The following is a 13,739-nucleotide window of genomic DNA, read 5'->3' as shown; positions in this document are numbered from 1 at the left end:
CACCACAGTTCAAGAAGGACACTGACAAACTGGAACGTGTCCAGAGGAGGGCAACCAAAATGGTCAAAGGCCTGGAAACGATGCCTTATGAGGAACGGCTAAGGGAGCTGGGCATGTTTAGCCTGGAGAAGAGGAGGTTAAGGGGTGATATGATAGCCATGTTCAAATATATAAAAGGATGTCACATAGAGGAGGGAGAAAGGTTGTTTTCTGCTGCTCCAGAGAAGAGGACACGGAGCAATGGATCCAAACTACAAGAAAGAAGATTCTACCTAAACATTAGGAAGAACTTCCTGACAGTAAGAGCTGTTCGACATTGGAATTTGCTGCCAAGGAGTGTGGTGGAGTCTCCTTCTTTGGAGGTCTTTAAGCAGAGGCTTGACAACCATATGTCAGGAGGGCTCTGATGGTGTTTCCTGCTTGGCAGGGGGTTGGACTCGATGGCCCTTGTGGTCTCTTCCAACTCTATGATTCTATGATTCTATGATTCTATTCTATGGAATCATTCTGCTTGCTTGTCTATTGAGAGTGATTTATTGCATGCTCTAGTTATCTCCTGCTTGGACTACTGCAATGCGCTCTACGTGGGGCTACCTTTGAAGGTGACCTGGAAACTGCAATTAATCCAGAATGTGGCAGCTAGACTGGTGACTGGGAGTGGCCGCCGGAACCACATAACACCGGTCCTGAGAGATCTGCATTGGCTCTCAGTACGTTTCCGAGCACAATTCAAAGTGTTGGTGCTGAACTTTAAAACCTTAAACGGCCTCGGGCCTGTATACCTGAAGGAGCGTCTCCACCCCTTTCGTTCTGCCCGGACACTGAGATCCAGCGCTGAGGGCCTTCTGGCGGTTCCCTCATTGCGAGAAGTGAGGTTACAGGGAACCAGGCAGAAGGCCTTCTCGGTAGTGACCCCCGCCCTGTGGAACGCCTTCCCATCAGATGTCAAGCAAATAAGAAACTATCCTATTTTTAAAAGACATCTGAAGGCAACCCTGTTTAGGGAAGTTTTTAATATTTAATGCTGAATTGTTTTTAATACTCAGTTGGGAGCTGCCCAGAGTGGCTGGGAAACTCAAACCCAGATGGGCGGGGTATAAATAAATTGTTGTTGTTGTTAATTATTCACTCAAACGTAATATTTGTTATTTCTCTTTTTAAATTATTGGAAGCTCTATGGTCCTTTGGATGCTATTTTTTTCGGGAGGGGGCATATGTTCAAATTTGGATACATGCAACTGTGGCTCAGTGGAATCCTGGCATGAAATCCCCCTGATCCTCCATCTCCTCTTTTTGATTTCAGAATTCAGGAAAGAATACTGTAAATGAAAACAAGGATGCAAAGCTGCTGGCTGGACCAGAAGCACCAATCGGAACTGAAATGTAACAAGAGAAGCGTCATTTTTGCTTATTGCAACATCCTTCTAGTTACCAAAGAGCTCTCTGTAGACTTCCTCCCTGTCTTGGTGGTAGCAAACACATAGATGATAACTTACAGCGCCATTCTATACATGTTGACTTGGAAGCAAATCCTATCGGATTGTATTCAGTGTTAGTCATACTCAGAGTTATGGGTTTTCACAGGTTTCTGATGACAACAGAAACAGGAGCAAAAATTGTCAGCGTTCGCTTAGTCGTCCCTTGTCCAGAACAGAAATCTTAAAAATAAAATAAAAATTATTTATATAATTAATTTTACAACATAAAAAAGTTCAAAAAAAGAGAAAAGCTTGAAAAGCAAACCGTTTATCGTATATATAGCTTATTTTGACTCCCCCTCTTTCTGCAGTTCCTTCTTTATATAATATCTTACTGGAATTATATATACAGTATAATATTTACTGGAATGCCCAGAACAAAAATCAATCCAAATGATACATAATTGATAACCTTCCCCCACAAAAAAATACATTGTGTTTCTTATGCACTGAACGAATGGAGTACAATAATGTAATGACAATGTAATAAATTCTGTAAGTTACATAAATTGTGTAATTTTGCCACAGCAGACAGTGAAACAAATAATGTAGTTTTTGGTGGAAGGCGAATTGCAGCAGAGCAGAAACAGTGCTGCCTGCAAAGAGTACAGGGCAGAATGGTAAAGATGTCTTCATACATCCCTACTCAGAGTAGACCCATAGATAAATTATGACTTAGGTCCATTAATTTCAATGAGTCTGCTCTGAGCATGACTAACTTGGATACAGTCCATTGAGTCCAATGTAGCTTATTCCTTTTCTTTTGTACACACTTATCTAGGAGTGAGTCCCATTGGATCTCAATAGGACAAGGGTATAGAATTGCACTGTTTAAAACTTCCTCTTTCTTATTCTATAAAACGATCATTTTTTTTCCTTTTCATAATTATTTTGTTGCATTTGTATATATCTTCTGAGAATTTTTTTTAAATGATCTTTTTCTCAAATGAGCTAAAAAACGTAGGAGCTTGGATTACTGTTAGACACAGAAGAGATTTTGCAGTTTTTCTTTTTGCACCAACATTTAAATGATTTTTTTTTTAAGATGGCTATCGACTTAAGCCTGCTTTTGCGGTTGCTGAAACATGCTGGCTTCCATGTTACACAGAACTCTTCTGCCAAACATTTGGGTCAACAAATCTGAATTGGCTCACCTTTAGCTCTCCTAAGGAACATAGTGAACTGAATCAGACCAATAGTCCACCTAGCTCAGTATTGTCAACCTTGACTGGCAGTGGCTCTCAATACAAACTTCTCTCCCAAGCCTACCTGCAGATCCTGGGGATTGAACCTGGGACCTTCTGCATGCAAAGGAGATGTTCCACCGCTGAGTTACAGCCCTTCCCTTTGGCGTTTCCACACTGCCTTTAAATTTCCTGCAGCCTTTCTTGAGAGGGTGTGGGTCTCTTGAGGCATCAAGGCTTGCATGAGAATATAGGTAAAGGTAAAGGGACCTCTGACCATTAGGTCCACTCGTGGCCAACTCTGGGGTTGCGACGCTCATCTCGTTTTATTGGCCAAGGGAGCCGGCGGACAGCTTCCGGGTCATGCGGCCAGCATGACTGAGCTGCTTCTGGCGAACCAGAGCAATGCACGGAAACGCCGTTTACCTTCCCGCCGGAGCGGTACCTATTTATCTACTTGCACTTTGACGTGCTTTCGAACTGCTAGGTTGGCAGGAGCTGGGACCGAGCTACGGGAGCTCACCCCGTCGTGGGGATTCGAACTGCGACCTTCTGATTGGCAAGTCCTACGCTCTGTGGTTTAACCCACAGCGCCACCCGTGTCCCATGAGAATATAAGGTGTGGGTTAAGTAGAGGATCCCACAAGATCCTCTGCTGCCTTCTCTCAAAACTCTTTCCAGTCCTGCAGATACCTGATACCTCATTCCATGGTTAGAATTGCAGAAGTGGAGGGGGCCTTGTTCCCAGTCTAGTCTCTCTCTCTCTCTCTCTCTCTCTCTCTCTCTCTCTCACACACACACACACACACACACACACACACGCACCACATTCAGTGCAGGAAAAAACAACCTCTGTTTGAACAACTCCAGTGAGAGAAACTGGAGGTAACTGGTTTACACTGTCAAACTGCTCTTCCTATTAAACAGTGTTTCACCATCTGTTCCTCTGAAATCTGCCCTCCTGTAACCATATGATCTGGTTCTCTGCCCAAGTCCTGCCTTCTTCCATGCGACCAGCCTTTGGGACTTTAAAGAGTGCTGTCGTGTCCTGCATCAGTGTTCCGGGGTCTGCCTAGCCTCTCACTGTTTCCCAGTGGGATGTAACCACAGACTGGCAAATGTAGGTTGTACAGTTACACTTGATTAGGAGTTATTGTGATGTAACAGACTTTTCCCAATGAGGCAAGTGTGTGGTAATACTGGTTTTCGACGAAAGATCATAAAGCCTCCCTGTAAACAAACCAGAACTAATGCTTACTAAATAGACAACACTGTCTAATCTCTCTGGAAGCAAATCAGGATGAATGCTCAGTAAACAGGCCCCTATTCTCTAGGCTAAACATGCCCAATTCCACATCCTAAGTCAGTTCACATACACACCATGCATTTAAAGCCCTCTTCAACTGTCATGGCTTCCCCCAGAGAATCCTGGAAATCGTAGTTCATTAAAAGCACTGAGAGAAAATCTTCCCTAGAGCTACAATTCCTAGCACCCCCAACAAACCACAGTTCCCAGGATTCCTTTTAGGGAAGACATGGCTGCTAAAGTGTTTTAAAATGTATAGTATAGATGTGACCTCGTTGATTATAGGGTGAGAGTTTTTTCTAGCTTTTACTTTCCAAGGCTGGAAGATAGCACAGTAAATAAGATGGCTGCTTGGAGTCCAGGGTTCTTCAGAAGAACTTGGCAATCATCTCTGTCTCTCTCGGAAGCCAAAACTGCCTTCTTGCCATGGACGGTGGCGGCATCTCATAAGATCCCTTTTATGTCAGTGAGTCAAAAATCAGATTGGTTTAAGCTGCCTGTTCCAAGCACAGCACACTGGCCAAGACTGAAATGGGGTCACTTATTCATCAAGCTCCTGCCACGTTTTAACTTGTCTTTCAGTTCACCCAATGCTGCAAAGCTGCTTAGAGGGGAAAGGAAATGAAGGTGTCTATGAGATCTGGACCGAAGTCATCTTCACACATGGCATAACTTCCAGAACAGTGATTGCTGCGCCCAGATTTCTAGTTTTAGGGCAGTATTCTGTAAATAAGCCCACAGAAGTTTGAAATGTTACTAGCCTCCTATGAGTGTTCACAAAATAGATCCATAGAATTGTAGAGTCATCTAGTCCAACCCCTTGCAAATGCAGGAATATTTTGCCCAGCGTGGGGCTCAAACCCACAACCCTGAAATTAAGAGTCTTATGCTCTACCAACTGAGCTATCCCAGCCTTCACCAACCTGCTGTTGTTCAGTGGTTTTGAACTACAAATCCCATCAGCAGCTGGCACTGATGGGAATTGTAGTCTAAAAATATCTGGAGGTTTCCAGGTTGGCAAAGGACAGTTTCCATGCGGGGCATGGAAGCTGGGAAGTGTTTCCATGCCAATAACTGAGGAGGGAGTTTTTTCCTCAGCAACTAGCTCAGAAACCAAGTGAGCTGGGGAGGAGGGGTAGAGTAATCTGCCTTCTCGCCTACATGGAATCCCCTGGTCACCTGTCATGATCAGGTTAATTGTTCCATACATGACTGTTTTAGGGGGAACCATTTCATGTAAACCTGTCTTTCAAGTAAACCCTGCCATGCTACAAAGGATTATGGGTAGTTTCTCTTGAGCATGTGCTTCGCTGTTTGCTCTTCAAGAATCGTCCTTGGCCATAGTTTGAAAGTCACTTTTTATAGAAAGTGCTGAGGGCTTATCCGCTTGCTAAATATGTTGAGGCACACAACACTGGCAACGCATAGAGGCTGGGATCCCCTGCCTGCCCCAAATTTCACACGTGCTGGTGACTTTTCAGCAGCAAGCCATTTTCTCTCCCATCCTCAGCTCCAGAACTGCAATATGGAAGATGAGGGTACTGACCAACCTACCTTACAGGGTTGTTGTAAGGATTGCAACATGGCGATACCATGCTGGAAATGCTTTCACACTGGGGGGAATCAATTCATAATAAATAAACAATTCAAAAACCCACATTAGGGCAATGCCTTTATTTGGCCAACCAAAATGCCACAAGATTTCAGGTAACTCTGTAACTCTTCATTAGGCTAGTTCAGATGAATTTTCATGGGGACGTGAAAAATAAATTGGCAGACTGATGTGGAAATGTGGACAGCTGAACTTAAGGCTGGAGAAATGAGAGAAACCCAAAATGGCAGTTCACGCATCTCAAGCTGTAAGTCTTGCTCATTGCTTTGGACATCAAAGGGACTGACTCTTACGGCATCCCACAATTAATTGTGCTGAGTAAAGCTGGTTTGTTGGGCATATTTCGGCCAGTAAATATTGAGATTTCTTGTTCTCCAGCGAAGATTGACATACATCCAAATTTATTTATTTTGCCCCTTTAAAACTATCGATACCACTAGCAAATATTCATTTCTTTTTTAAAAAATAAAAACTTCATTTGAAAAAGAAAACCCAGATATTTTTTGCATCCCGTTCCACCGCTAGCTGACAGTGCGGAAGTGAGAAGCATCTGTTGCAGCCATTACAATGTTTCTGGAAAAAAACTGTATTTTCGTTTTGAAACAGTGTACATCCTGCTGTGTCCTTAAAAAAGGGTTATGTTAAATGTCGTTATAGCTCAACTATTCGGAAGAACGCGTGTTCCAAAAAAGAAAAAGGAGGGGAGGAAATTCTTTGACACAGAAAAGGGGGGCTTAAAAAAAAATCCACCCAAAAAATTCATCTGGAACTCTGGAATCAATATTTGCTTCTGTGGCTTATAGCTGGTAAGAGTGCAGTCCTTTCCTCAGGATATATGACTGTTGCCTTGGCAACAGAGCTGACAGCAGCAGCCTGCTTTGGGAGAAAATTCCAGGCCTTTGGGACGGAGATTTCTTGACCTTCAGTACTGAAAGAGGGGGCAGCATTTTTGCTCTTGAACTTTTCAGAGCAAGTAACCCAAGTTTTTTTTCTATGTAGGCTATTATGAAAAGAAACGGGGGTTGCATGGAAGCTGTTTTCAGTGAATAGGGCTTTTGTCAGGGCCTCTTGAGGCCTTGGCTAGATTTGAGGCAGAGGCCTAGTCTACTAAGGGAATTGGCTTCAGTGCCCTCTTCTGGCATAAATGGGAACAGGAGCATGCAACACCGGCTCCAGCGATTGGCTGGCAGTACGAAGCCTTCGGATTCGTCGGGCCTGGTATATAAGTACCACAAAGGTTGGCGTCTCACACTGTAGTCAGGGCAGCACAGCAGCGACCTTCTGCTGCCTGGACTTTGAGCAGCAGCCCCCAGGGACTCTGGGAAATTTAGCGCCATTAGGGTGGGTGAAAGTAGGTTGGTTTGTTCACTAGCGGGCTTTTTTTGTGGTTAGAGAAACGATGGGGAACTGAATTGAAGAAAGTGGGATGAGCAAATGACCAATGGGAAGACATGTGAATATTGCACAAGCGAATCTGACCGAATGCTTGCTAAAGACCATAGTCTAACCTCTGCAATCTTGATAAACTGCTTGATAAAGACCATAGTTTAACCCTGTGGTCCCCAGTGTGGGACACACGCCCCACAGGGGGGCAATTTGATTTTTAAGGGGGCATAAGAATTATATGTCACAGTGGGTGGGCATCAGGATTTTAGAGATGCTTAGGTGGGGCATGGCCAAAAAAAGGTTAGGATCCACTGGTCTAACCTCTGCAATCTGGACGACTGCTTGATAAAGACCATAGTCTAACCTCTGCTTAAGCGAATCAGGATGAATGCTCATTGTGAAACCTCCCCACAAAGAAATCAAGACGACTGCTCGATAAGGACCAGGCATAGTCTAACTTCTGCTTAAGCTCATCAGAATGAACGCTCAATAAACAGGTCAACTGAAACAGCCAGTACTTCCAGCTTGGCCCTGGTAACCACTAGAGACTTCTTCAATCAAGGAAGGGATGGGACCATGCAGCCTTGTCCCCTGCTATCAATGGGACAAAGCCTCTGGATTGCTATAAATTCTACAAGCCAGGCATAGCATCATTAGCAACCTGCTTAATGCCAGGTCAGACTATTTGCCCATCCAGCCCAGTTTTGTCTACTCTGACTGGCAGCCACTATCCAGGAGTTTTTCCCATTGCCTATGATCAGATCCTTTGAACTGGAGATTTGAGGGATAGGACTTGAGACCTCCTGCACATGCTGTAGTGCTGAATGAAGCTCTCCTTACGGTTCCAAGAGTCGTCTGGTCACCAGAGCAGTACTAAAGGTAAATATGGTAAGGTGTGGAATAAATGAAATGCACACACAAGTTTAGGGCTGCAAGAGTTGACTGGGTCCTTCCCTTCCCATCAAATGAAACCAACTGATCTGTGCCCATAGACCAGGGTTGGTAAAACTTAGGTCTTCAGGCCATAGATAGTGAGTCCTTATCCTTACAGGCTTGAAGTATGTCTTTTAGTGAACGCGATGGCTTGTAAAGTCCATTTTTGTATCCCCTTCTGTGTGTTCTGCCTCCTTTAATAAATTTGCAATTTAAAAAAATCAACTGAAAAAGGGTTAGGGTTAATCCAATGCTGGTCCTACTTGGAGTATTACCTGTTGAAATTTATAGACACAACTAAATTAGGCCCATCAATCTCAGTGAGTCCACTGAGTGAGTAGAACTTAGTTGGACACAGCCATCAGATCCCACAAGTGTCATTAGGCTCCACTAGAGATGAGGGAGAAATTCAGTTCAGAACCTACCTAATTCACAATATGTGAACTGAAACACAGGTATCCTTTGAAAGCCACACACCTCTGAATTTTGCAATGCCATTCTTGAGCCAAGTGATGTGTACAAAAATACATATGCTTGGGCAGGAATGCATATCTTGGTGACAATAACATACAGTGCATTATATTAGGGAAAACTGCTTTGCAGAAAATGTGTAAAGTAGGCAGTACTGCGTATAAAAACGTGTATCAGGAGAAATTACCACGAAAATGCTGATGAAATTTTGTGAGGACTTTAAAAAATAAAAATAAAATCAAAGTGATGTGGCAATGTAAGGACCAAACTTAAAACTAGAAAAAAATGAGAAATGAAGAAGAATCGGAATTGACAGATTAATTTATCCCTAAGCTCCACCCCTCTGTTAGGGCAGGCACACCTCCTTCGCTTACAGGCTCCACCCCCTGCATAGTGTTTGAGCCCCAGGAGACTCCATTATATTTTGATTATCTGCATGTGCATTGTGAGGATTGATTACGTGGTGAGGGTGGTAGGGTGAAAATTGCAAATCAAAACTGTCCGTAATTTTGCCATGTTGGGAATTGAAGTGGATAATTAATTCATATGATTACGAGAGTCTAGGCGGGCAGGCTGATCTTTGCCGCAAACCAGCCCAGATCTTAGGGGCCTAATTTGCAAGACAGCTTAATTGGATGCAGCTTGTTTGGAGGGGGGGGGACCCGTGCAGGTGCGGAAATAAGTGGAAGTGCCACATTTATCCGATGTGAACATTTCGCATGCCCTTCCCCATTGCGCAGCTGTGGCTTGTCAGCAGGACGTGCTTATTTCCGGTAGATGATTAAAAATGTGTTAATTGCTGTATCTTTCTATCGGGATGAGAGCTTTCTGTGGGTGGGTGTCTTCTCACACTGCATTCACTAGGGACAGCGTGGGGCGCAGTCACAGAAGGAAGCTCCTTCTTGGAGATTAAAAAGATGCTTTTGAGATCACATGCTAGGAATGCAAGGTGTTTCCAGACAACCAGTTTACTGAGCGTTCGTCCAGATTTCTTTGCAAGGAGATTAGAAGACATTTCCAGTGCACCTCCACTTTCATTTCCTTCTTGGAAAAAGCCCAGTCTTTTGGGAAAGTGGGTTTGTTGCGCAGGATTTCTCTGTCGACTATAATTGCACAACGCTGGCTAACAGGAGCGAGATCCTGTCCGCATCTAACAGCTTTGCTCAGAGGCCTACACTGGTTGCTGATTTGCTGCTGGGCCCCATTCAAGACAACTTGGGACCAGTTTACCTGTGAGATCACCTTGCTCCATATATGTCTCCTCTACTGCTTTGACCTGCAGAACTGCCACTATCACAGGTGCCAGATAATACTTGTTCTGCATTTGTAAGAAATTGCTCTTTTAGCTTGATAGCACCCATACTCTAGGGACACGGGTGGCGCTGTGGGTTAAACCACAGAGCCTAGGACTTGCCAATCAGAAGGTCAGCAGTTCGAATCCCCGCGATGGGGTGAGCTCCCGTTGCTTGGTCCCTGCTCCTGCCAACCTAGCAGTTCGAAAGCACGTCAAAGTGCAAGTAGATAAATGGTGGGAAGGTAAACGGCGTTTCCGTGCGCTGCTCTGGTTCGCCAGAAGCGGCTTAGTCATGCTGGCCACATGACCTGGAAGCTGTACGCCGGTCCCTCGGCCAATAAAGTGAGATGAGCACCGCAACCCCAGAGTCGGCCGCGACTGGACCTAACGGTCAGGGGTCCCTTTACCTTTACCCACACTCTATTGACATCAGGCAGGTGCCTTCACTGTACAATTTTTGTTGCCTGCTAAAAACAGACTTGCTTAGGCAAGCCTATCCAGAGATGTAGAACGCTGGCTTTAATGTTTTAATCTGACTTTTAGCTAGTTGTTGATTTTATTTTTTTAATGAATTAAATAGCTTTTAGTAGTAGTAGTAGTTGTTGTTTTACTGGTAATCTCCCCCCCCCCCCCCGCCTTACAAGCCACTTTGAGTTTTTTTTGTTTTGTTTGCACAATCAAGCAGTTTATCAGTTTTGTGCGATTGTTTCCAGGCTGTTTGTATTTCCGTCTGGGAGTCAAATACCCAGTGTCTTGCAAAGCTCATCTCTACAACTGAGGGACAAATGGGAGCGAAATGAGTTACTGGGGATACTTCCAGACTGCTGGTATTTTACAGGAGGAATTCAAGTGTATATAGGGAGATGAACATTCGCTCAACAAATCCACTATGAGAAAAAGAAACTAGCTTTTTGTAGTTAGGAAAGTAACACGGAAAGACATTAAAAAGTCTCAGATTAACGAATAGCAGGAAGGTATATAAGCATCCTGCAAGCAATTCAGGACGAAGGTTTGATAAAGTCTGGATATAATTTTACCTTTGTGCAAGGAAATCAGGGTGAATGCTTAGTAATTTATAAATTATACTCAGTTTTTGACTTAGCTGGGCACAAGTTACGTGGCTTATAAGGAAAGGGTTGTTTGAAATTAGGGTTTGGGGTTTTTTTTTGAAAATAATTTGTTTTATTGGCCTAAGAAGAGCCCTGCAGGATCAAGCCAATGGCCCATCTAACCCAGTATCCTGCTCTCACTGTGGCAGAGCAGATTTCTCTGGGAAGTGTGCAAGCAGGACCTGAGTGCAACAACACCCTCCCCTCCTGCACTTTCCAGCAACTGGTATTCAGAGGCATACGACTTCTGACAGTGGAACTAGAACATAGGCACTGTGGCTAGCAGCCATTGATAGCCTTCAGCTCCACGAATCCCAAAGGCTCCTGGCCTTCCCCTTGTAACAGACGTAGGGAACCAGAAGGTCTCCCTTTCATCGTGCAGGAGTCTGGCCATTTGGAACTCTCCAGTGAGATTCCCATGTGCTTGAGAAATGAGCTCTTTTTCGAGTTTGATGAAGCATAGCACACCAAGCTTAGACACATGGTACAAAATGAGCACATTAAAAAGGTCACCTTATCAGTACAGCCTCCACTGTTCTCTGGGACTAACCAAGCAACCAATCTGTGGAAATACGCTTACTTTTGGAAATAGCGACGATCCCACGGCCTTCTTGGGTTTTTTAAAGTAGTTCCTGACCTACTGCAGCCAGTAGATTCAGGCAGGATTTGATGCAATGCCTTTGCTACACCCTAGTGGCCAACTGGTTTTTTACAAGCTCTCTGAATGTAGGGTTGTTGCATCGCAGTGTGCAGGCTGGGCTTAAATTTGCATCTCAGCCTGATTCCTGCACATCCCTTGGACTTGAAAAACTGTTCCTGAGCATGTGCAGAGTGCATTTTGTAATATGAAACCTGGGGCTCTCTGCATGCAAAGCAGGCTCTCTCTTCCACTGACCTCCTTCCCATCAACAACCCCATCAGCGTAACAGATTTGGGGGGGGGGGGCTTTGACACCAGGCTAAGAAGGGAGGGCAGGTGTGTGTGTGTGTGTGTGTGTGTGTGTGTGTTGAAGTTGTCCACCCAGTAATTCAAAATATCAGAAATGGCTGCTGAGCACCAAGCCTTTGTCAATTGACATTTTCTCTCTGGGAAGGGGCTTTTCCATCCTGTGCAGCAACCACACACTCCCCAGGCAACAAGATATTTTTCATCTTGACTTCTTTTCCACCCACAAAGAGAGAAATCACTTCTACGTTGTTTCTGGAGGGGTGGGGCATCAGGTTCCATAGAAGATACAGATTGTATGGGATGTTATTTATTCTGTATTTAAGACAACTCCTTTCCACGACCTCTTTTGAGGAGTGTACTGGACTCACTTTCCTTGGAATGGGCCCCAGGCCAAGTTCCCTTAATCTCTCGCCCTTCAGCTCATACCTCTGGCAAGCAGGAGCTTTAAAGGTTACCTGGAGAGGAGAAGGACAGCCCCAATGAGCTTAACAGGCATGGCTGGCTTGCTGAAATAGGGACATGCCACACAACTCAATTTTGTTACACGTCCCCACTTGCCCATTATATTATACCTGTATATAATATAATGCTTATACAGTATATACAGTGGTACCTCGGGTTACATACACTTCAGGTTACATACGCTTCAGGTTACACACTCCGTTAATCCAGAAATAGTGCTTCAGGTTAAGAACTTTGCTTCAGGATAAGAACAGAAATCGGGCTCCGGCGGCGCGGCAGCAGCAGGAGGCTCCATTAGCTAAAGTGGTGCTTCAGGTTAAGAACAGTTTCAGGTTAAGAACGGACCTCCGGAACGAATTAAATACTTAACCTGAGGTACCACTGTACAAGCATTTATAACCCACTCTTTAAGTGGAAAAGGTCCCAGACTGGCCTACCCATCAATTAAAAATAACAACCTCACAGCCCCTGGTTTCAGGCTCACAATCTACAAATATGTGACACATATTTGGGGAAAAGCTTAACCTGCTCTCCCGTTCCAACCTCTTACAGCAGTCTTTACATCATTAAAATTTCCATGTGTTTTACAAAAACTGTAAAACTGTAAAAACAAACGAGCCAGCGTAGACTATAAAAGCAGCAGTAACGACAGTAGGTAATAAGACATTTATAGGACAATATTCTTATTATATTTATTTGTTGCTTACTACAAAAAACCGTCTCAGAGCAACTTACCATTTAAAAGCACACACCTAAAAATATATTATAACAAAAAATACGCATCCATTGTAACTGACGATCTGCACCTTTTCAATATGAATTGTTCGAGAATGCTTGGGTGATCAAGTAGGTTTCCCTGCTAGCCTTTCTCCTACTTTCTTCCTTCATTTTTTTGGGAGTGTGAGAAGAGGCTCAGATGCAAAAGAAAGTGAGATACATCTATTTCAGGGATAAGGACTCCTTCAGGTTTCTCTATGTGGCCTGCAGGACTCTCCCCAAGCCTCACCCTTTTGCCCTGGCCGCACCCCTCAACCATTGGCCACACCCCTCTCCCTATGCCACACCCCTCCCGTTCCTCTTTTGCAATCGCCTGCCTTGGGCTTAGGCTGTGTCCTCGAACTCTGATAACGCTTTTTGTTTGTTTTGCTTGCGTGGATGGAGGCTAGAGAGGGGTGTGCCAGTATGTAGAGAAACGAGCTTGCTGTTCAAAGCATATAAAGAGCACCCGCTGCTCCGCCCGCTTTGGCTTCCAGCCCCGCCCACCGCTGGCATGTGGCCCCTGGTAGGTTGCCTGGAAGGGAGTGTGGCCCGGATCTCTTATCTACCTGCTAAAAAAAATATTTAAAAAATGAAATAAGAACCGCAGCCACTGGGCGACCTTAAGGCTGCTTGTAGAAACTTGCACCCCCCAATTGAGGGAAGCAGGAAGAGGTGGGCTAGTCACATGACCCCCCCCCCCCGGTGCAAATCTGCTCTGTGTGACTGCAGGCAGGAGGGGTGATCGCGGAGGTTTCCGCTCGGTGCTTCATGCAACACCCTCAAACGCGTGTCTGGAC

General features: G+C 44.6%; 1 protein-coding gene and 1 long non-coding RNA gene across 2 annotated transcripts in view; one reads left to right on the top strand and one right to left on the bottom strand.

Moving 5' to 3' along the window:
- Positions 1–2,364, top strand: part of MXRA8 (matrix remodeling associated 8) — a 34,010-nt gene extending 31,646 nt beyond the window's left edge. Inside the window, exon 10 of the mRNA XM_083628811.1 lies at positions 1,304–2,364. Within this exon, the coding sequence (XP_083484937.1) occupies positions 1,304–1,329 (26 nt within the window). The 3' untranslated portion in view covers positions 1,330–2,364. The remainder of the gene's footprint in view (positions 1–1,303) is intronic.
- Positions 1,665–7,845, bottom strand: LOC310769569. The gene is made up of 2 exons (XR_014551686.1): positions 7,288–7,845; positions 1,665–7,088 (listed from the first exon to the last, which is right to left on the bottom strand). It is a non-coding gene; the product is annotated as an uncharacterized lncRNA (long non-coding RNA).
- Between the last annotated feature and the right edge of the window lie 5,894 nt (positions 7,846–13,739).

Source organism: Podarcis filfolensis (genome assembly GCF_964270895.1).
Source record: "Podarcis filfolensis genome assembly, chromosome: 8".
Classification (NCBI taxonomy): Eukaryota; Metazoa; Chordata; class Lepidosauria; order Squamata; family Lacertidae; genus Podarcis; species Podarcis filfolensis.
The sequence above is the reverse complement of the archived record's forward strand: the minus strand, read 5'-3'. Positions and strand labels throughout refer to the sequence as shown.